Below are 23,327 nucleotides of genomic sequence, written 5' to 3' on the forward strand. Positions count from 1 at the left end.
ATTGTTCTTTTCTTATAACTGTGCAGTATTTACGTCTATATGTTAATGTGTCTCATTAAGAGAAAACTGACTTTAAAGTATATTTGGTATCCCATTAATCTCATTACTTTTCTAAAGCAAGCTTCATTGTCCTATTTAAATGGATACAAATCACACTGATTGCCGATTTATATTTGAATAGCCCAGTGCACATGCTGATTATTCTAATTGAAGCTATTCATAACTGCTTCACCAAAATTGGTTTATGGTTTATATGTGACCCCTTCGAAGGGTGGGTCATGACTTCAGATAAATGTGCAAAGTTGTTTTCCAACATGGCTACATCAGCCCACCCATTGTCAAGGAACTAATTGACAAAAACTAGGACACGTTGCCCTCTCTCCCTAGAGTTACAATGCATAGGAAACACATTACAATTACTCTCTAATGACATCTTTCTGAAATAAGATCTTACTGTTTGTCATTTCCATGCACTGTACTCTTTCTATTATGCCAAGACAATATGCACTTCAATTAAAAATCTGCATCAGGCCACATGTGGTTAGTTGGTTAAGAACATTACCATGGGAATTGGGTTCTTGAAGAGATCATGCGAGAACAAGCTATTGTTCTTCATTAGAGCTTATACAATTGCTGGGTACAGTTTAAAGATTACAACTTCATTCCCTGCAAAATCAAAGCAGCAATTGGATTTCTGCAGAAAAACATGGACTCATGTTAATGTCTTTCTTGAGTTCATGGAGTCTTCTGCTTCTCTCACTCTTGAGTGGGGTTGTGTTGTGTGTATAATTTTTCTTTAACTTTATTCCGGTGATGATCGTTTGTTATAATAGGGCGGCGGCGGGGGGGGGGGGGGAGTGCAAATTCTAGCAGAATCCCCACCTTCTGTCCTTAATTCTTGCCTACCCTGTGTGTCTCCAGGAACTAAGTGGTGAGAAGAGGCATGTTAGACCATCATGATAAGCACAATGCATTTGATCTTTTAAAAAGCCATGTCCTTAGTGAACATTTTATTAATTCCATGTGTGTGTAGGAGCATGATCTTTACAAAGCAAGCAGAAAGGTTAAGTCAAGAACACTACTTATTGTAGATTCAAATTTTTAATTTATAGCTTTTTGTTGAGCTTTTTTTTTAAAAAAATAAATACATTTAAATACAACAATAATATATTAAAATAAAATAAAAAGGTGGAAATGAAATTATGTTGTTCATGATTTATTTATTTCAGTTTCAAAATAATATCTTAAATAAATCAATATTTACTAGTTTAGCATGGTTCCAACCCTCATCTTATGATGTCAGTTATTCCATTTGTCTGGCTGCGACTCTGGATATGTGACTTAAAAAATAATAAAAATTGAAGTGGGGTGGCAAACACCATAAATACATTACTGCTTTCAACAGGTAGAAAATTTGGCATGCAGGAGTGGGAACTTCCATCTGCAAGATGAAATGGTACAATCAATAAATAAGAATATCACCATATGATACTGTTAATAATTTAGCTTGGCTGTCAGATCTTCCAAAATGCTGCTTGGTTGTGTACCTGTTCTGTCCTTCACAACCCATCCTCAGTTTTGACAAATATGTTAAAAGGTTTTGATGAATAATAGGGAGGGTGGCAGTTCTTACTTAATATAATTTTCTCTCTCCCCAGAATGCCTACGTGAATATAAATCGCATCATGTCGGTTGCATCCAGGCTTTCAGAGGCTGGCCATTATGCATCTCAGCAAATTAAACAAATTTCTACCCAGCTAGATCAAGAATGGAAGAGCTTTGCTGCAGCACTGGATGAGCGCAGCACTATACTAGCAATGTCTGCTGTGTTTCACCAGAAAGCTGAACAGGTGTGTAATTTTAGTTTATTTGGGATTTTGGTCTAGCTGAGAATATTATCAATACTATTAATTCAGCTGGTATCTTGGCTCTTTTCTTGGTGATGTGTTACAAATAGGGATTCAGTTTGCGGATTCACCAAGCTCAAGGAAAGACAGGAACTAGGGAAGGGGAAAAACAGATCCTACATCACAGAGAAAACAGGGAATCATAGAGAGAGAGCATTGAGGGATCCTGCAATCTGCCATAAGGGTGGGGCCCTGCTGATCTTTCATTGGCAATGGAAAACTATGCTTCAGGTAGGTACGGTCATACTCTCCCTCCCCCCCCCCATTTCCCTGCAATGAAAGGTCAGCAGATCGGGACATAGCAGAGCTATCCTATTCTTAGGTGGGAGAACAGCTGCAGGATTACAGAGGAAGGATCCATTGTACGACCCTCCTACTGAAGGTGGCTTCAACAGAATCATGGGCATTGATGCAGTAGTTTTTTTGTGAAGGTGTTGGGAGATGCCCTGGTAGCCACTCTGCAGCTCTCTAGAAGAGGATCATTGGATGAGAAAGCAACCAAGGTAGCTTCTGATCGTATGTAGTGAGCAGTGATGGAAGGAGGAGCCCAGAAGCTTTTGTGCTTCATAGGCAAGAGCACTACAGGCCTTAATCTATCCAGCCAAGGTAGCGGAGGTCACTTTCTTCCCCAGGGAGGAAGTGTGAAAGGATACAAAGAGGGAATCTGTTCTCCTGAGTTCCCTGGTCCTGTTGCTGTAGGCTTTTAAGGTCCTGCAAATGTCTAGCGAATGTCAGGCTTTCTAGGCAGAATGTGGGCAAAACAAGTTCCTGTTGTAAGTGGAAGTTGGAAGAGACCTTCAGTATAAAGATTGCACAGGACCAGTCTGCCCTTGTGAAAGATGCAGAGGTATTTGGCTGTAGAGAGGGCACTTTTGGATATTCTCCAGGCTGATTTGACAGCCACCAGGAAGCTTACCTTAACCGAGAGGAGCTTAAGGGAAACATTGCTGAAATACTGTATGTCTGGGTATGTTTTGTTGTTATTCTTTTCCTAGCAGCCATCCTTTCCCTCTTCAGACATGGATATCTGTTTACAAATAAACAAAAAACAATCAGGCAAATTTCTATTTCTTCTGTACTTCTTTTTTTTTAATGCTTATCTTTTTCAATCTGGGGGATTTTACATTTTGATTAATGTCTCTTTATTTTACGGTCTTGTTTTCAGAAATTAATCTATGTCTAATTTATCTGATTTGGCCAAGAATTCTCTTCCTCTTTTTCTATTTCATTTTTGTAGCATATAATATGCAAAAGCTGTTTATGCTAGTCTTTGAGAAGTTTGGCAGTATTTTAATCTGAAAAATCATATTTGATGTTCTTTAGCACTCTCATGTATATTATTTTGGATTCCCTCTCCTATTCATGGGCATATCTATACAACTAGCACTCAAGATTCAGGTCTAGGGCTGATTTGGGCATGGTAATTGTTTGTATGAAGTCTCAGGGCTTTAGGCTGAATTCTTCAACCACTTAGTCTGCAAAATCTGATGAAGTGTAATGCTCCATAATCTAGTATGCCACCATCCTCCTTGGCAACTCACAATTCAAACTTAAAATGCAAAAAATCACTGTGCCACATAAATGTTACTTCTTCCACATATAAAAGAATTAAAGGTAAAGGTAAAGGGACCCCTGACCATTAGGTCCAGTCGTGTCCGACTCTGGGGCTGCGCGCTCATCTCACATTATTGGCCGAGGGAGCCGGCGTATAGCTTCCAGGTCATGTGGCCAGCATGACAAAGCCGCTTCTGGCAAACCAGAACAGCACATGGAAACGCTGTTTACCTTCCCGCTGTAGCGGTTCCTATTTATCTACTTGCATTTTGACGTGCTTTCGAACTGCTAGGTTGGCAGGAGCTGGGACCAAGCAACGGGAGCTCACCCCGTCACAGGGATTCGAACCGCCGACCTTCTGATCAGCAAGCCCTAGGCTCAGTGGTTTAACCACAGCGCCACCTGGGTCCCTTCTATAAAAGAATTAGCTTAATATAAATAAGCTTTTATTGGTAAACAAGGGAAAATAACTAATGGGCTTTTAGTGTGATCCAGCAGGGCAGTTGCTGTCCTTATCTTGTAATTAATTACATTCTACAGTATATACTACTAAGTAATCAGTAACAAATTAATAAAGGTCAAATGATCTAGCTAAAATACTTCAGCTTCTGGATCTCAGTCTCAGTGGTAAAGTTGATTGCATTTCTGTAAAAGTTGCTTAGGATAAGACTCTGATATGACCCCAAAAGCTCAACAGGACTGTGCTTTATACCTTGCACTTCAAAACCAGGTAAAATTACTCCCCATACTGGTTTCCCCTTTGTATGGAGTAATTCCACATGCAGTTGGATTCTCCAATCTCCATGCCAGCACAGGAATATTATGGCTTTTTCTCGACTGCAGTATTTTATCACCTCTTTAGACTACTTTTTGTTATTTCTGGAGTGTTCTGTAAGAATAGATTATAAACTTTGTTGTTAGCCAATTTGAGCACATTAGTTGGGACATAAATATTTGTAATAATAACCAATAAAATATCTTAACGGAGAGTTGTGTTTTGGGAAGGCGGGTGTATTGCCAAATGTCATGATGATATACTCTGTTAAAACTACTTAACTATCATGGAACTTAGAACTGCCAGTTGGAGTAATTTCAAGCATTTCCACAGGGCAGCTGTAACAGCTCTGTGATCCTCAAAATCCACACTGCCTGTCTTCAGATCAGATGGTCTCATCCCCATGTGCATTGTGTGTAGTAATTTAAGGACTAGCACTGGGGGTGCAGTCTGCACCATGCCAGACTAATAGTACCTTTCCAGCCTGATAGCAACATGGGATTCCCTCACTCTTAATGCATACTTGTTAAATGGCAATTTCTTGGACTTTCTAGTGAGTCATGAGTAGAGATGTCAGGTGCAGGCACAAGGAAACACAGACAAAGGATCACAAGGAAACACAGACAAAGACAGAAAAACCTAAATGGTTTAAACTTTGACAGGACAGCTTTATCAGCCACATTAACATGCCTAGCTTTTAATGGGCCCTCTCACTTGGGTAAAAAAGCAACTGGAAGAAAGGAACCCTTTCTTGAAATAAAGGCTGATGGACAGTTATCAGAGTCTCTCAGGACAGGAATTAAAGTGGGTAGGAGAATTCGAGTCCAACTTGCTACTCATTTGGATTAAAAGAGACATTTGTGGGAGGAAATTATTGGTGTGGAGCCAGCAAACTATCAAGTGCCTGGGTGGGGTGGGGGCTGCAATTATCTGACTAGGCTTGTAGTTCCATCAGCTGGGAGTCTGGAACTGAAATGTGTAGTCTGCTCTGGTTCTTCTATTTAGTGAAATATCCTGTTGACTCATCGTCTTATAATTTAGAAGATCAAGCTCCCTGGTGTGCTATGAAAGTTAAGGCAGGAGCCAAACAGTAATTCCCAGAAAACGATTCCCCTAAAATTGAGTTTGTTGAACTTTTGTGTTCCTAAGAATGTTTACTCAGAAGTAAGTCTGAGATCACTGGGACTTACTCTCTAGTTAAATGTGCTTAGGATGGCAGCCTTCACATTGTGTGGTGTCTTAATCTCATGATGTTTCTTCTCTTCTCCGGTTAATAAAATTATATTCTATATTTCAGCTGGGTTTCTTTTAATCTCATGTGCTTTAACTTCCATCTCTGGCTCTTTTCTCTTACCTAGTAACCAGAATACTGTTTGTGGAATACTTTTTTCTATCTCTTTCTAAGGTGGTTGCTATTTTAAAACGTACAACGTATCTTACAGCACCTGATGTTTGCAGACAGAAACACTTAGACCATTTACAAACTGTTGCAGCTGCAGTTTATCTGAGCCAGACATAAGCTGATTGAACCATAGCTGCCAAGTTCTCCCTTTTTTTAGGGAAATTCCCTTATGCTGAATGGGCTTCCTCGTGAGAAAAGGGAAAACTTGGCAGCTATGATTGAACCCTTGGGAAGCACTTTATAAATATTTCTCAAGTACATGAGTGACTTTGTTCTTCTTTGTGGTCATAGTTGAAAGCAGGTTGCTTCCAAGTTATCCCCAAATAATTTTTTTTGAATGCCCCAAATAAAATTATTTTGAATGCATTGCCTTCTGACTGACATGCAATGACTTGGAAAGAAAAAAACAAGCCAGGGAGTAGTTGTGATGATAGGAAAGAACAGAATGAAATGCTTGGAAAATGCTGTATAGATAAGGATGGGGGGGGGGCGGGAGTTTATCCCTACTTAGGTGCAAATGCATGACACGTATTCATACCCAAAAAGTTCATTTAAGTTTACATACCTAAACTTTAGCTTAACTGCCATAATCCTTAGACACTGAAGTTTAGGAATCCAGAGGGCAGGAATTGAGAACCATGCAATGTAATACTGCCTTTTGGAGATCAGTAGGTGTGAATCCTTTCCCGTATCCCCCCCCCCACTTCTTGTTTGATAACCACACAATAGGTAAAGGTACCCCTGACCATTAGGTCCAGTTGTGGACGACTCTGGGGTTGCAGCGTTCATCCCGCTCTATAGGCTGAGGGAGCCGTTTGTCCGCAGACAGCTTCCGGGTCATGTGGCCAGCATGACTAAGCCGTTTCTGGCGAACCAGAGCAGCACACGGAAACGCCATTTACCTTCCCGCCGAAGCGCTACCTATTTACAGTCATACCTCGGGTTGCGTCCACTGCGGGTTGCGTTTTTCTGGGTTGCGAATGCGGCGGACCCGGAAGTGTTTACTTCCAGGTTCCTCCATGCGCACATGCGCAGAAGTGCTCTCTCGCACATTCGTGAAAGTGCCGCTCGGGTTGCAGACTTTTTGGGGTGCGAACAGCACCCCGGAAAGGACCGGGTCCCCAACCTGAGGTACCACTGTATCTACTTGCACTTGACGTGCTTTCAAACTGCTAGGTGTGCAGGAACTGGGACTGAACAACGGGAGCTCACCCCGCTGCGGGGATTCGAACAGCCGACCTTCCAATCGGCAGGCCCTAGGCTCAGTGGTTTAGACTACAGCGCCACCCACATCCCTGATAACCACAGTACATCACCACTAATCAGTGGGGAAAGTACACACTGAAAAGCAAAAGCAATTTTAAAAAAGTATATTTGTCCAAGCATTGTTACACTTAATTCAGCTAGCTTGGTTGAGCCATAGGAGTCTTTTATGCTAAAGTGGCTTCCCTCTTGTAAAGCTGCTGGGCACAGCATATGCTGAGCTATGCTTATGATTCATAACAATTGTGATAATGTGTTTAGATTGTGGAGGACTCTGCTCAGGGTGGGGTTGAGATGGGGTTATCCACAGTGACCTTCATGTCCTTTCAGGCTCCTCATTCTAAGACATCCTTGATAAAAATGGCAAACTTAACAGGAACTCTTCAGTCAGTACACCTCAGTAGGTACAACGCTTAAAAAAACATTGCCTTCAAGGCAGAGGTGGAAAACCTCAAAGCTGGATTAAAAAACTTGGGCTACAGAGGTAAAATAAAATAAAAAAATTCCTTCAGTAGCACCTTAAAGACCAACTAAGTTTTTATTTTGGTATGAGCTTTCGTGTGCATGCACACTTCTTCAGATACAGTGAAATGGAAGTTTCCAGGCACTTATGTAGAGAAGGGGTGGGGAGGGGTGGGGATGGGGAGGGGGGATCACTCAGAAGGGTGGTGGAAATGGGTGATTGACTGACTGATAGCTGTTGATGACTGCAAACGACTGCAAATGGTTTTGCATGAAAAAGCAAGGGTTGAGATGGCTGAAGATCGCTTATCATGTATAATGAGATAAGAACCCGATATCTCTGTTCAAACCAGGTCCCTCCATGGTTTTGAGCTTGGTGATAAGTTGCAATTCAGCAACTTCTCTTTCCAGTCTATTTCTGAAATTCTTTTGTAGTAAGACAGCTACTTTGAGATCTTGTATAGAATGTCCTGGGAGATTGAAGTGTTCTCCTACTGGTTTTTCTGTCTTCTGGTTCCTGATGTCAGATTTATGTCCATTTATCCTTTGGCGTAGGGTTTGGCCTGTTTGTCCAATATAGAGAGCTGAAGGGCACTGTTGGCATTTGATGGCATACACAATGTTAGAGGATGAGCAATTAAATAGTCCTGAGATGGTATGTTGGATGTTGTTGGGGCCAGTAATGGTGTTGTCTGGGTGTATGTGGCAGCAAAGTTGGCATCTGGGTTTATTGCAGGCTCTGGTACCAGTGTCCATGTTAAGTCTGGTGGTTGTATTATTGTGGGTGAGGAGTTGTTTAAGATTGGGTGGCTGTCTGTAGGCAATGAAAGGTCTTCCTCCCAGAGCTTGAGAAAGGGAGCGGTCATTGTCCAGGAGAGGCTGTAGATCTCTGATGATGCGTTGTACTGTTTTAGCTTGGGAGCTGTATGTGATGACTAGTGGTGTTCTGTTATTTTCTTTTTTGGGTCTGTCTTGCAGCAGGTTCTCTCTAGGTATCTGTCTGGCTCTGTTGATCTGTTGTTTAACTTCATCAGGTGGATATTTTAGTTCTAAAAAGGTTTGCTGTAGATCTCTTAGGTGAGATTCTCTGTCTGTAGAGTTGGAACAGATGCGGTTGTAACGTAAGGCCTGGCTGTATACGATGGATTGTTTGGTATGTTTGGGATGGTAGCTAGAAGCATGTAGATATGTTTGTCGGTCAGTTGGTTTTCTGTATAAGGTGGTGTCTATACGTCCATCCTGTATTTTTATAGTAGTGTCCAAAAAATGTATTTCTTGCATAGATTGGTTCATTGTTAGGTTGATGGTGGGGTGAAAGTCATTGAATGTCTGGTGGAAGGTTTCCAGGGTCTGTTGTCCATGTGTCCAGATAATAAAAATATCGTCAATGTATCGCAGGTACAGGAGAGGTTTGAGTGGGTAGGAGTTAAGGAAACGTTGTTCTAAATCTGCCATGAAGATGTTGGCATACTGTGGGGCCATGCGGGTGCCCATGGCTGTGCTGCTGATCTGGAGGATCATTTGGTGATGACCTGTTCCTCCAGATCAGCGGCACAGCCATGGGCACCCGCATGGCCCCACAGTATGCCAACATCTTCATGGCAGATTTAGAACAACGTTTCCTTAACTCCTACCCACTCAAACCTCTCCTGTACCTGCGATACATTGACGATATTTTTATTATCTGGACACATGGACAACAGACCCTGGAAACCTTCCACCAGACATTCAATGACTTTCACCCCACCATCAACCTAACAATGAACCAATCTATGCAAGAAATACATTTTTTGGACACTACTATAAAAATACAGGATGGACGTATAGACACCACCTTATACAGAAAACCAACTGACCGACAAACATATCTACATGCTTCTAGCTACCATCCCAAACATACCAAACAATCCATCGTATACAGCCAGGCCTTACGTTACAACCGCATCTGTTCCAACTCTACAGACAGAGAATCTCACCTAAGAGATCTACAGCAAACCTTTTTAGAACTAAAATATCCACCTGATGAAGTTAAACAACAGATCAACAGAGCCAGACAGATACCTAGAGAGAACCTGCTGCAAGACAGACCCAAAAAAGAAAATAACAGAACACCACTAGTCATCACATACAGCTCCCAAGCTAAAACAGTACAACGCATCATCAGAGATCTACAGCCTCTCCTGGACAATGACCGCTCCCTTTCTCAAGCTCTGGGAGGAAGACCTTTCATTGCCTACAGACAGCCACCCAATCTTAAACAACTCCTCACCCACAATAATACAACCACCAGACTTAACATGGACACTGGTACCAGAGCCTGCAATAAACCCAGATGCCAACTTTGCTGCCACATACACCCAGACAACACCATTACTGGCCCCAACAACATCCAACATACCATCTCAGGACTATTTAATTGCTCATCCTCTAACATTGTGTATGCCATCAAATGCCAACAGTGCCCTTCAGCTCTCTATATTGGACAAACAGGCCAAACCCTACGCCAAAGGATAAATGGACATAAATCTGACATCAGGAACCAGAAGACAGAAAAACCAGTAGGAGAACACTTCAATCTCCCAGGACATTCTATACAAGATCTCAAAGTAGCTGTCTTACTACAAAAGAATTTCAGAAATAGACTGGAAAGAGAAGTTGCTGAATTGCAACTTATCACCAAGCTCAAAACCATGGAGGGACCTGGTTTGAACAGAGATATCGGGTTCTTATCTCATTATACATGATAAGCGATCTTCAGCCATCTCAACCCTTGCTTTTTCATGCAAAACCATTTGCAGTCGTTTGCAGTCATCAACAGCTATCAGTCAGTCAATCACCCATTTCCACCACCCTTCTGAGTGATCCCCCCTCCCCATCCCCACCCCTCCCCACCCCTTCTCTACATAAGTGCCTGGAAACTTCCATTTCACTGTATCTGAAGAAGTGTGCATGCACACGAAAGCTCATACCAAAATAAAAACTTAGTTGGTCTTTAAGGTGCTACTGAAGGAATTTTTTTATTTTATTTTACTTCGATCCAGACCAACACGGCTACCTACCTGTAACCAGGCTACAGAGGTGTTTTTTTATATTACTCAAATGAGGCAGTGTAGCTACTGTATAATTAGCTGTTCTTTTTATTGATAGGTTTTTATGCATAACAGAATGAGCAAGAGAGAAAAAAAGACCAAGAGAAACAGGAACATTAGGAAAGAGTAATGAGGTGGGATAAAGAGTGTGTGGAATCTTTCCTAGTCTGCATCTGTATTGGAATTGTTTTTAATATGTTGTTATTGTTTTATCACTTGTTTCCAGTCCTGGCCTCCTTTGGGAGGAAGGGCAGGATATGAAATAAATAAATGAACAAGTTGAAGATGTGAGCTTGTTAAAAGGTACATCAATGTGTCACGTTCAGTTTGAACAAACAAACCAGCAAGCAAGAGAAGTTATGTTAGAGAAGGTAGCGTCAGGATAAGCTTTGTAAGCTTATGAAAAATGTGCAGGCTACAGAGAGAAGACTACCAACAGTGGATGAATGGCAAATGAAGATGATCAAATTTATGGAACTGGCCGAGCTGACCAGGAGACTCCGTGATTAGGGAGAAGAGTCAGTGGAAGAAGATTGGAAGAAATTTAAAGTGTATATAAGGAATAATTGCAATACTGTATTGGAAATGTTTAATATAGATTTGGAAGTACATAGAGGTTGTAGAGGAAGGATATGTTAAGGTATTATAGCATATTAGGATTTAGGTATAAGTGTTAAATAAGAAATGAAATGAATGTCGATAAAATAAGATGAATGGAATTATGATATAGAAATTACTAAGGATGAGATACAAGAAAACACCGATACGAGGAAGTAAAAAATGTTAAGGCATAAGAATGATGAATATGATTTTTCTTCTTTTTTATTTTCCTTTTTTGATATTTTGTATTTTGTGTGTTATGTTTTTGTATTATGTGTATTTTTCTGTTTTCTGTTTTTGTATTATGTGTATTTTTCTGTTTTATATTTCTGTATTATGCATTTTTTCAGTTTTATAAAATGAATAAATATTATTTCAAAAAAGAAAAGAAAAGTGTGCAGGCTACGTGGACTTAGAACTTGCAAGCCTTCTCATTGCTAGTGTTTACTGTTTGGCACCACAGATTTAGCATCCTGGAAATCCCCAGTTCGTTAAGAAAATATACATACCGGTAGTTTCAGTGTAGATTGTACCTCACTGGTGATGGATAACATGTCTGTGGGTGATGCGTTTCCCTTTCTTAAGGCTCTGGAATTTCTCCATTGCCCCATAGAGTCATAAAAACTGCCCCTTGATATGTTTGCTTAGCTCTCTATGAGATGTATTTAGTGTCCATATGGCAGGCCAAAAATAAATAAATAATAATAACTAACTAGATTTTTGAACCAGTTAAAAATGAAATAGGATGGGATGATATTACAAGTGCTCTTGGAGAAAAAGCAATCTTTTAAAAAGTATCTGAAGAAGTGTGCATGCACACGAAAGCTCATACCAATGACAAACTTAGTTGGTCTCTAAGGTCCTACTGGAAGGAATTTTTTTATTTTAAAAAGTGTTCTCCAGTAAACTTTCACATTGGCTGATTCAATTTCAAATCAAGCTGCAGGGAGATTTTCCATCACTACTGGATGTTTTTGAAAGATAGAAGGTGGCCTAGCTCTGCTGCTTTAAGTATAGGGTGACCATATGCAAAGTTGGGTAGAGATATCTTTAATAGTTGTGAGGAATATAGAATTTTGGCAAGCGTTGCTAATCAGAGAGGGATGCTGAATCTGTTGATTTCTCCCCTTTTACATGACTTTTGGAGGGAGGTGTTTCTTTTTGTTGTTGAAGTGGTTGCTTGGCCTTGATTTTGTACAGTAGTTCTAAGATGTAGCTCAGTCCATTTCAACATGTAGAGTACTTCATGTAGAGATTGTCTTCAAGAAAGCTCTTAAAATGAAACCTTGTGTATTCAATTAACTTTGTGTATTCAATTAAGACCAGCACTCCTTTTCTTCTTCTGTGCTTTCATGGGATAGTATCTAAAAACATGTTATAGGCATGCTCAGTGGGTTAGGTGCACCCAACGGGCTCCCCCCCCCTCTCTCTCTCAAAACACACACACAACTGCCTTCTCCATTCTGCTATTTTTGAAACTCAGGGAGTTGTCCAAAACCACTGCACACTGACAGGTCAGGGGGCTGCTGATTGATAAGTCCAGTGCCCGCTTGGGTACACAAGTTCTGTGGATCCTGGTTTCCACTCAAAAAGTGAAACTTTGTTTATATGTTTGTCTCATTCTATTTTTGATGTGCTATGATGTGTAGTACTTCAAAATGGCTCTCCTGATAATTTTAATTATTATTATTTCCTCTTGCTGCTACCTGTTTATTACATTCCTGTAATGTCCTTTTGGAATTTCTTCTTGCAGTTCCTTTCTGGTGTAGATGCCTGGTGCAAAATGTGCAGTGAAGGAGGCCTCCCCTCTGAAATGCAAGACCTTGAACTGGCCATCCATCATCATCAGTCCCTTTATGAACAGGTCACCCAAGCCTACACTGAGGTGAGTCTTTACAGAACAGACTTTAATAACCACCAGCAGGTTAGACAGTGAAAATTAATGAAAATTGTTGGATATGCCTCTGAGGTGTGGAGGTGTTAGCTGAGTAATATGTAGGACATATTTATCTGACTTTTCATTTCCATGCTGATGTGACTGTTTAAGCACCTTAACTAATGAGTCTTATGTAAGCAGACAAACAGTGGAACCCTCTGCATTGCAATCCAGAAACATCTACCCCACTTTCTCCCCAGAAAGCACTTTATAGTATTGCAGTCTGAGCACAATTATTAGAAAATAAGCCCTTCATTCTTGAAGTGATGAATATTTTCCAGTTTTGCTTGTTCATTGCATTATTGGTGAATTTTAATGATGCTTGAGCAGAAGGAACTCTCTTCAGTGGGTAGAGCTGCCAGATGATTATCCATATTAACCCCTGCTTCTTTCTCTATTCTGTTAGTACTGTCTACGTCCAGCCTACTATTTTGCTCTCTACTCAGTATAATGAGTGAATGTTATATTGAGTCACCTAAGCAGACTGAGAGGTGATGTGCCAGCTATCTTTAATTATTTGAAGGTCTGTCACGTGGAACATGGAGCGAGTTTGTTTTCTGCTGCTCCAGAGGGTAGGACCCCAACCAATGGATTCAAGTTGCAAGAAAGGGTATTCTAACCAAACATCAGAAGGAACCATGGCAGTAAGAGCTGTTTAACAGTGAAACGGACTCCCTTGGATGGTGGACTCTCCTTCCAAGGGAGATTGGAATTCAGGGATTCTTCAGCTGTGATTCCTGCATTGCAGAGTGTGGGACTAGATGATCCTTTGGGTTCTTTCCAACTCCATGATTCTGTGTAACATTATTGTGATCTTAGCTGCCTGCAGTGCTGGATTGCACAGGAAGAGACACTGAAACATTAGACAGCCACCACTGTCAACTTCTGGTCTAAATATAAATCCATAACTATCACAGTGTCTTACCTACACAAAGTAAAACCCAAACTCTGTTTTGCTTAAGTAACGTTCTCCAAATAATTTGCACAAAGTAAAAAAAAAAATTTTTTTTAATTATTTCTATACCACTTTATATTTTTTAATAAAAATCTCAAAGTGGTTTACAGATATATCATTAAATTGTATATATCCCTAGTACAGTAGTACCTCTAGTTATGAACTTAATTTGTTCTATGCCTAACTAGAGGTGTGCTTTTGCTAATGGGGCCTCTTGCCGCCGCTGCGCTGCTGGCACACAACTTCCATTCTCATCCTGGGGCAAAGTTCTCAACTCGAGGTAAGGTAACTCTTCCAGGTTAGCGGAGGTTGTAACCTGAGGTGTTTGTAACTTGAGGTACCACTGTAACTGTGAAAGAGATGATCCAAGTACAAAAGAAGGAGATACCAACTTGTATAGCTGTTGTTTTTTAATAGTGTGGGTAGGGATCATGATGATGACAATAAAATGAGTCACCATACCAATAACATTTGGCCTATTGGGTTGGCAAACTGAAAAGTTTGGGAACATGCCCAAATGCAGGGCATGTATCATATACACATTATCTTTAAAAAACCAAATCATTAATTGACTGCTGGAAAAACAAAAACAAAATTAATAAAAGGCATTATATGCATTTTAAAAATAAAATAAAATAATCTCTAAGCAGCAGTGCAAAAATACACATGTATGTTCCCTAAAAGTAAGCCAATTTAGAACTCTAGGGGGAAAACTAATCTCTTTTCACTGTTCTCTTATGATGCTTGTAATTAGCAACCCAATTACAATTTGAACTGAGGGGAGAATGAATTCACCACTAGTTTGATTATATAGTTCCATTTTCAACTTATGATACAATACAAACTGCAAAGCTGCTCTATAAGTATATTTTAACCTTGAACCATCCTTGTAAAATGCAAAGCACTGACATAAGACATTTATTTTTACTTCTTAAAGGGAGCACTGGAAGGCTTAAATGGCAGCTAGCTGCTTACTTTCTAAATAATTCTTTCAAAAACCATTCATTCATTTGCAGGGACTTTAAGAACTCACATAATTCACGTTCTTTTTCTTGGTGTTTCTATGATATCTATAACAACATTATCAGAACAATTTTTTTTTTAAAGAACTGAAGAAAAGCCATTAAACCAAGTATGGATTCCCACTGTGTTCAAAATAAAGTAGTAAATATTGTATGTAACAAAGTACCTAGTGAAGTTCTAATTTGCTTGAATGTTTTCATAATAGGCTTGAAAGAAAATGTTTTAAGTACACTCTTTTGGGTGTGAGCCTGCTGTGTTGCATCGGTATAAATTAATGGCAATTCCATTTCTCCATATACAGTTTTCACCATCATTACAGCTTAGAACAACCCCCACTTATAGGCAATTTTTAAAAGGAAACACTGAAGAGCATTCACCCATGTTTTCTTAAGAAGAAAGTGAAGTTTGTGAATTAAGTGTCTGAACCTTAGGAATAAATATCCTTCTGAGTTTGCCGTTTCACAGGGAAAGAAAGAAAAAAGTGACCCCCATTTAATTGCATATGTTTTTTTAAAACACAATTACCTGAAAAATTTTATGACATTAAACTTGATGGATTTCCCCCCTCTTTTAATCTTACAGGTAAGCCAGGATGGAAAGGCTTTGCTGGATGTCTTGCAGCGTCCCTTGAGTCCAGGGAATTCAGAATCTCTTACTGCCACAGCTAATTATTCCAAGGCTGTTCACCAAGTTTTGGATGTGGTCCATGAGGTCTTGCATCACCAACGGCGCTTGGAGAGCATCTGGCAGCACAGGAAGGTCCGGTTACATCAGAGGCTTCAACTTTGTGTTTTCCAGCAAGATGTTCAGCAGGTAATGTAATTTCTCAGGCATGTGAAACTGAAACTTGGAGATTAGTTCATTGTAGCCTGGAAATTGGCTTGGAGGTTCATCTGGAAAGCCTCATGAAACAATATTTCTATCACCTGATGCTGTTAGGCTGATATACTGAAATATAAAACAGCTTTCATAGACTTTTACCATATCATGTGCCACCATTAATTACAAAATTATTATAGGAAAGCTTTTAGAAATTATTTTGGAATTTGTCTTTGTGAGTAGGTAATTAGCTGTCAAACCACTGTCTATGCCTGAAGGACAGTTAATTGAAAAAAACAACAGTGAGAGTGGAATAAATTATATCCCTAGGTTATTACCTAGATTATTTCAGCATAATATGATCACAAGGGGTGTGCAGAAAGTGAACTGGAAATCATTGTTTACCTTTCCTTAGAATATGAGAACTACGGCACAGTTGTCAAAATTAACAGGCATCAGATCCAAAATTAGCTAAAGAAATTATAGGGCAGCTGTTGAGCTGGTTTTTGCATAACATGCCTCGATTAATAAACCATGGAGAAGTATCCAATATTGTTTATTTATTTCTCTGCGTTGATACTGACCTATTTGTCTTACGGTATGTGGACCATGGAAGGGTGATGTTGGCAGATAATGGCATATACAACATTTAAATATGAGCAGGTGGATGAACTCTGGAAGTTATGGTTGACATTATTAGGTCCAGTAATAGTGTTGCCAGAGCAGACATAGGAAAAAAAAATTGTACTAAACAAACCATAGTCTCTCAACCTCAACCTCACCTCCTCACCTGCAAAGATCAGTGTCAATATTACAATACTTACAGGGTTGTTGTAATTATTGGAGAAGGGGATGACAGAGGACAAGATGCTTGGACAGTGTTCTCAAAGCTACCAACATGAGTTTGACCAAACTGTGGGAGGCAGTGAAAGACAGGAGTGCCTGGTGTGCTCTGGTCCATGGAGTCACGAAGAGTCGGACACGACTAAATGACTAAACAACGACAATAAATGTTGGTGAAGTGCTTGAACATTCAAAAGCTCAGTTAAATTCTACATATCACCATGATCATCACCTTCAGCACCACTTCTATAGGCTGCCCATTGTCCCTACCACAGCTGTTATTTAAGATATCACGGCTGCCTCTAAGACCTCTATCTTCTTTCCCCAACTTTCTTCCCCTTCCCTCAGCAAGTAAATGTTCACATTTAGCAGTTATTGTGCAGAACCAATATGTACTGTACAAGAAACACAGAAACCAATATTGATTCAACAAAACTGGCAAATGTGTCTTTAATCCTTTCTAAATACAGTGGTAAGGAAATACCCTTTGTTTCACCAGAATACAGAGACAGATGTTTGTGTTTTCAATTACAGTATTGATTTGAAACAAACAAACAAAAACATCCTTCCAGTAGCACGTTAGAGACCAACAAAGTTTGTCATTGGTATGAGCTTTCGTGTGCATGCACACTTCTTCAGATACTTTTTATTTTATTTATTTATTTATTTTTGTTTCGACTACGTCAGACCAACATGGCTACTTACCTGTAACTAGTATTGATTTGGTTCTCAAACCTTTACACTAATCTTGCAATACGATCTGCATATTTAGAGAAGGCATAAATGTCACAATGCATATATTTCGACGTGTAGTGCTACAAATTGCTGCCAGTGGCTTAGCTTCTATGCCTATACAGATTTCTACATAAATGGAAGTTTATAAGACTAGTGAGGGTAGATTCACACATACTAGTGAGTAGTGATACATTGTGAAATGTGCTATCCCCTACCCAATCTGCTGATGCATGCACAACGGTATTGGTAAGATACTGTACATTGTAAAACCAGACCCATGCCCACTTATCTGTGGCATTATTCTGGATTGCCAGAAATGACCACATGAACCATGATTATATATTCATTTTATAGGTCTCCTCAATGGCAGTGAAAAATACATGAAACCCATCAATAAAAAATTAAACATGTAAAAATAACCTTAAACACATCATCAGAAAAAAGCATAAAGCCACATTATAACCACAAAACTGCAGAGCACATTTTTCTGTTCCATAAACTTTTTAATTGAGGAAAAGATTATGAGGTTATCCATCCTCCAAGTTCCTGAAGCAGGACAGTGCAGCAGCCAGACAGACCTAGGCAGGGAGTTCCATATTATGGAACATAGGATTATAGGGAGCTGCCTTATGCCAAGTGAGACCATTTTCCCATCTAGCTTAGCACTGTTGATGCGGGCTGGTAGCAACTCTCTTGGGTTTCAGGCAGGAGTCTTTCCCACTGGATATACCAGTTACTGAGCCTGGGACCTCTTACATGCAAAGCTTTGGCACTTCTATAAAGAAAGCTCAATCCCATCTTGCCTCAAGTCTATGCATTGTCAGGGGAGGGAGAGCAGCATGCATATGAAAGACATGATGTGTTTGCATGTTACAGGAACATGTGCAAATCCCCTTTGAGACATCTTAAGTAGTACAGCATCTATTCACTTTGTGTCCATCTTGGGTATATTATCCCTAGAAAGTTGGAGAGGATTCCGGTGGGAAGAGGGATAGCAGGTCTCAGTGTGTGCTCTTCCCCCTAATATTTCCAGCATAAGCAAAATGAAGGAACATCAGTCTCAGGGTTACTAGTATTGGTATCACAAACAGAGACCAGTGAACTCATGATGGATGCATTTTGACAATGTCTTTTGAAGGTTTTGAAGATGTGGCAGCATCTCTGTCCATAATTAATAAATGAATTCTTTTTGGTTCTAATCACTGTTTGATGCAGTAACTGAGAAAAGCCATCTTGTGAGTAGGTCTCTTATCCTACCTGGGGATAAAGGGGTGGAGGTGGGTGGTGAGAATATGTGAGATATAGATAAATGGATATTTAATCTGCCATTCAGTATAAGATAATATTTGCCAGAACTACAGATATTGGTGATACAAGGTGGGACCTGCATCATCATCATCATGATGATGTTGTGGTATATCCTCATCTCCTAATAGAAGTGCTCTAGTTCAGGGTTCTACCTAGGCAGCAGCACCTACCCTTTGGATACTATATGATATGAGTCTCTAGGAAGCTATACACTTTCCTCTTCCCCATTTCAGTTTTCATTTTTTCTTTTCTAAATGATGCTCAACATACCGTACATTTACTGAAAAATGTGTTTAAAACCTCTGATTAATTTTTGCTACTCAGTATAGACCTTTTTTAATGTTGTAAGGCATTGGTCCAAGAATATTGCACAGGTGACTATTGATGTTAGGCTAAGCAGTTAATAGGCTTCAAATTATCCACAGCCTGCTAGGAAGCTAAATAAAATTATTCCAAACATCAGACAATGATGCTTAAATAAAGCTCAGTGTAATGCCACGAAACCCTGTTTTTAAATAATTTCATTTTCATGTAATGATATTTCCTCAGGACATTCTATAGGGCTCATTATTTAACCATACCCTGTCATTTGCATAATTTGATTTGAACTTTCATATGAAATTTGTCTCCATCTGTAATTCTTTTCTTCTCCCTAGAGTTGCTAATCAGAACAGATTACTCTGCTTTGTGCTTTAAAGCAGCTCTCATTAGAGAGTTACCATTACCCTTACTATTTTTCAATATCTATTTATTGAACAGTGTGTTAACGATCCTGTAATTCATTTTTTTGAAGATAGATTATTAATGTTGAAGTCACATGCTATGTGAAGAAGACACTTACTTATTTCCTCAAATCTCCTGCCAGTCAGTTCCATGGGTCACCTTAAGTTCTTGTATGGAAGTGGGAGAAAAGCTTCTACTTTTCCACACTACTCATAACTTGCAAAACCTCTGATGTATATCCCCTTAATCCTTATTTCTAAACTAAAATATAACATTTACTAAAATGTAACATTAGGGAAGGTGCTCCAACTACCTCATAATCACTGATGCACCTTTTCGAGTTCTAGTAGTGTCTTTTTGGGAGATGTATGCAGATCAATATAAAATATTTATATAAAATATATGTGGCTTCCTGATATTGTATAATTTAGCCCTTATATCATTAGTTTAGATAAAGTGGAATATTTGTTAGAAAAGGATAGGCCTTCACCAGATGTCCTTCATTGAATTTTTTTGACACATTTGGAGGAATGGGGATAAAAACACACCCAATGATCAAGAGAGGGTAGTGAAAAGTTCAGGGGGGTGGCCAAGAATTCCTTTTAAAAATAATTTAAAAGCAGCAAGCGGCTTGACTCCAAACTCTCCCAACTGCCAAGTGGTTTGAAATTGGTTGGGTACATAATCGCTTCCTGGGAGACAACACTACATGGCATTGTGTCATTGCCATGGCATTATATATTAGAAGCAGGCTGCCCCAGTCATCACAATTGTATACATGGAGGGGCATATTGATGTGACCATTTTCAAAGGGCAGGGAAGCCTAACGACTTGGTGTTGAAAGGAAAGGAACCCTCAGACATTTCATTTAATTGTAAGTAAGTGATCTCTCCCTCCAGAACTAAATATTTGCACATACGGTAGGTCCCTAAGGAATCAGAACTTCCCTAACCAACTTTCCTGAGAGACATAACTGCTGTGGAGGTGATGAAGGGGACCTTCTATTGACCCCGAGTCTCACAGGGCCTGATCCAATATCATTTCCCCTTTTCATATAATTAATGCCCAAATACAGAAGTAGTGGGGGGCAGGGAAGGTTGAATTTCCCTTCGTGATGTCAAAAAGGTCAGAGGCAAGTCTAATGTGGAACAGTCAGAGCTCCCCACCCTGGCTCACCAACATTCTGAAGGCCAACAAGGAATTTTAGATAAAAGCAACTTGGGTAAATCAGCTTTCTGCTGCATTACATTTTAAAAGGAGAATATCTGTTTTTTTAAATTGAAATGTAAGGAAGGCTATTAGGCTATTTGAACATTTGGAGTTTGCATCTTCACCAATGCGTGGAAAGTAGATGTGGTTTGTGGCAGTCTTGGAACAAATAATAATAATAATAATAATAATAATAATAATAATAATAATAATAATAATAATTTATTATTTATACCCCGCCCATCTGGCCGGGTTCCCCCAGCCACTCTGGGCGGCTTCCAATAAAATATTAAAATACAGAAATTCATCAAACATTAAAAGCTTCCCTAAACAGGGCTGCCTTGAGATGCCTTCTAAAGGTCTGGTAATTGTTGTTCTCTTTGACCTCTGGTGGGAGGGCATTCCACAGGGTGGGTGCCACTACCGAGAAGGCCCTCTGCCTGGTTCCCTGTCTGTAACTTGGCTTCTCGTAGCGAGGTAACTGCCAGAAGGCCCTCAGCGCTGGACCTCAGTGTCCAGGCAGAACGATGGGGGGACCGAGGCCATTTAGGGCTTTAAAGGTCAACACCAACACTTTGAATTGTGTTCGGAAACGTACTGGGAGCCAATGCAGGTCTTTCAGGACCGGTGTTATGTGGTATCGGCGGCCGCTCCCAGTCACCAGTCTAGCTGCCGCATTCTGGATTAATTGTAGTTTCCAGATCACCTTCAAAGGTAGCCCCACATAGAGCGCATTGCAGTAGTCCAAGCGAGAGATAACTAGAGCATGCACCACTCTGGCGAGACAGTCTGCGGGCCGGTAGGGTCTCAGCCTGCGTACCAGATGGAGCTGGTAGACAGCCGCCCTGGACACAGAATTGACCTGTGCCTCCATGGGCAGCTGTGAGTCCAAAATAACTCCCAGGCTGCGCACCTGGTCCTTCAGGGGCACAGTTACCCCATTCAGGACCAGGGAGTCCTCCACACCTGCCCATCTCCTGTCCCTCACAAACAGTACTTCTGTCTTGTCAAGATTCAATCTCAATCTGTTAGCCGCCATCCATCCTCCAACCGCCTCCAGACACTCACACAGGACCTTCACCGCCTTCACTGGTTCTGATTTGAAAGATAGGTAGAGCTGGGTATCATCCGCATACTGATGAACACCCAGCCCAAACCCCCTGATGATCTCTCCCAGCTGCTGCATATAGATGTTAAAAAGCATAAGGGAAAGGACAGAACCCTGAGGCACCCCACAAGTGAGAGCCCAGGGGTCTGAACACTCATCCCCCACCACCACTTTCTGAACGCAGCCCAGGAGGAAGGAGTGGAACCACTGTATGACAGTGCCCCTAGCTCCCAAGCCCTCTAGATGGTCCAGAAGGATGTTATGGTCGATGGTGTCAAAAGCCGCTGAGAGATCCAGCAGAACTAGGAAACAGCTCTCACCTTTGTCCCTAGCCTGCCGGAGATCATCAACCAGTGCGACCAAGGCAGTTTCAGTCCCATGATGAGGCCTGAATCCCGACTGGAAGAAGAGCATCAGCACAGAGAAGTGGATGCTAATGTGATAAATTTATTGAATTAAGAGTTCTGAGCCTTTGGGTAATGCCACTGACTGGCCCTTTTTAAGCTATTATAAGAACTGTAAGCATTTTAAGTCTTTGTAAAGCAAAAGAAAAACCACCAATAGCTTTCTCTTGCTTCTTTCTTATATTCTGTGAGAGGGAACACATTTTCTATATTTCTTTGCAGAAACATGCAAATATTCAGTTATTTATAGCTCTTCCATCCACACATAGTTTGGAAACATTGTACAAGAAGCAAGTTCAGCATTAAAAGGTATGGTTCCCTTCTCAATTGACAGTTTTAGTTACTACTCCCCTCTCCTGCTATTTATTAAGACATAATTATACAAGCACAGAATATGATTTAAGGTGGCTGGGGAAATGTACAAAAAATGTTTTATTTTTCCGTGCAGTATTTTTAGTAGCATAGTTGGTGACATTTGTCACATTAAGTACTTAATCAACAAATTAGGAATTTACCTAGGGAAAAATATGGTATGTCAACAGACAGTAGGGGTCAAAATGATACAGATTGTACATGACATTTAATCGGCTCATGATAATGAAATAGCAATCTTTCAAGATACACATAACATTATCTTGAAAATGCTCCAAAATGATGAAGAATACAAACTGGCCTTTTAATATTTTTAATGGATTTTCTGTCTGCCTTTTAGGATGTATACTTTCCTAAGGTGGGTTACAGCAGATCAATACAATGCAACATTAACATCCCAACAGGCTGAAAATGCAGAAAAAAGCATAATTCTTTATAGTAGCAGTCAAATATAGTTACACCATAACCAAATGCTACTGCCCATTTATTCTTCAGAATAAATTTATTCTTCAGAGCGGGTTGGTAGTGGAAGTCAGCATGCATGTGAAGGAACAAAGATCAGTACTGGATTTGAAAAACAGAGGCGTGTGTCATTAGAGGAGTCAAGGCAGCGTTTATGCGGGGAGGGTGATCATAGCAAAAAATGAGTTCATAAAAATTCAGAAGTTCCATTTTATAAAAGAAAGAGAATTTATATAAGGATGAAGCTCTTGCAGTTTGGATTGTCAGCTTATAAAAAAATACCTACATGCTGACTTTAAGGGATTTCTTCAGCTTAGTGTTGGCAAGAGGATAAAGAAAGATATTTAAGAGTTGTAATTGCCTCTGCACTTAATTTTC

General features: G+C 40.1%; 1 protein-coding gene across 5 annotated transcripts in view; it reads left to right on the top strand.

Moving 5' to 3' along the window:
- Positions 1-23,327, top strand: part of KALRN (kalirin RhoGEF kinase) — a 516,150-nt gene that overhangs the window by 266,852 nt on the left and 225,971 nt on the right. For all 5 annotated transcript variants that reach the window (XM_035129213.2, XM_035129243.2, XM_035129224.2 and 2 more), the window contains exons 7-9: positions 1,659-1,850; positions 12,806-12,937; positions 15,549-15,779. In XM_035129213.2, the coding sequence (XP_034985104.1) occupies positions 1,659-1,850; positions 12,806-12,937; positions 15,549-15,779 (555 nt within the window). The remainder of the gene's footprint in view (positions 1-1,658; positions 1,851-12,805; positions 12,938-15,548; positions 15,780-23,327) is intronic.

This window comes from Zootoca vivipara, chromosome 1, assembly GCF_963506605.1.
Source record: "Zootoca vivipara chromosome 1, rZooViv1.1, whole genome shotgun sequence".
NCBI classification, from domain to species: domain Eukaryota; kingdom Metazoa; phylum Chordata; class Lepidosauria; order Squamata; family Lacertidae; genus Zootoca; species Zootoca vivipara.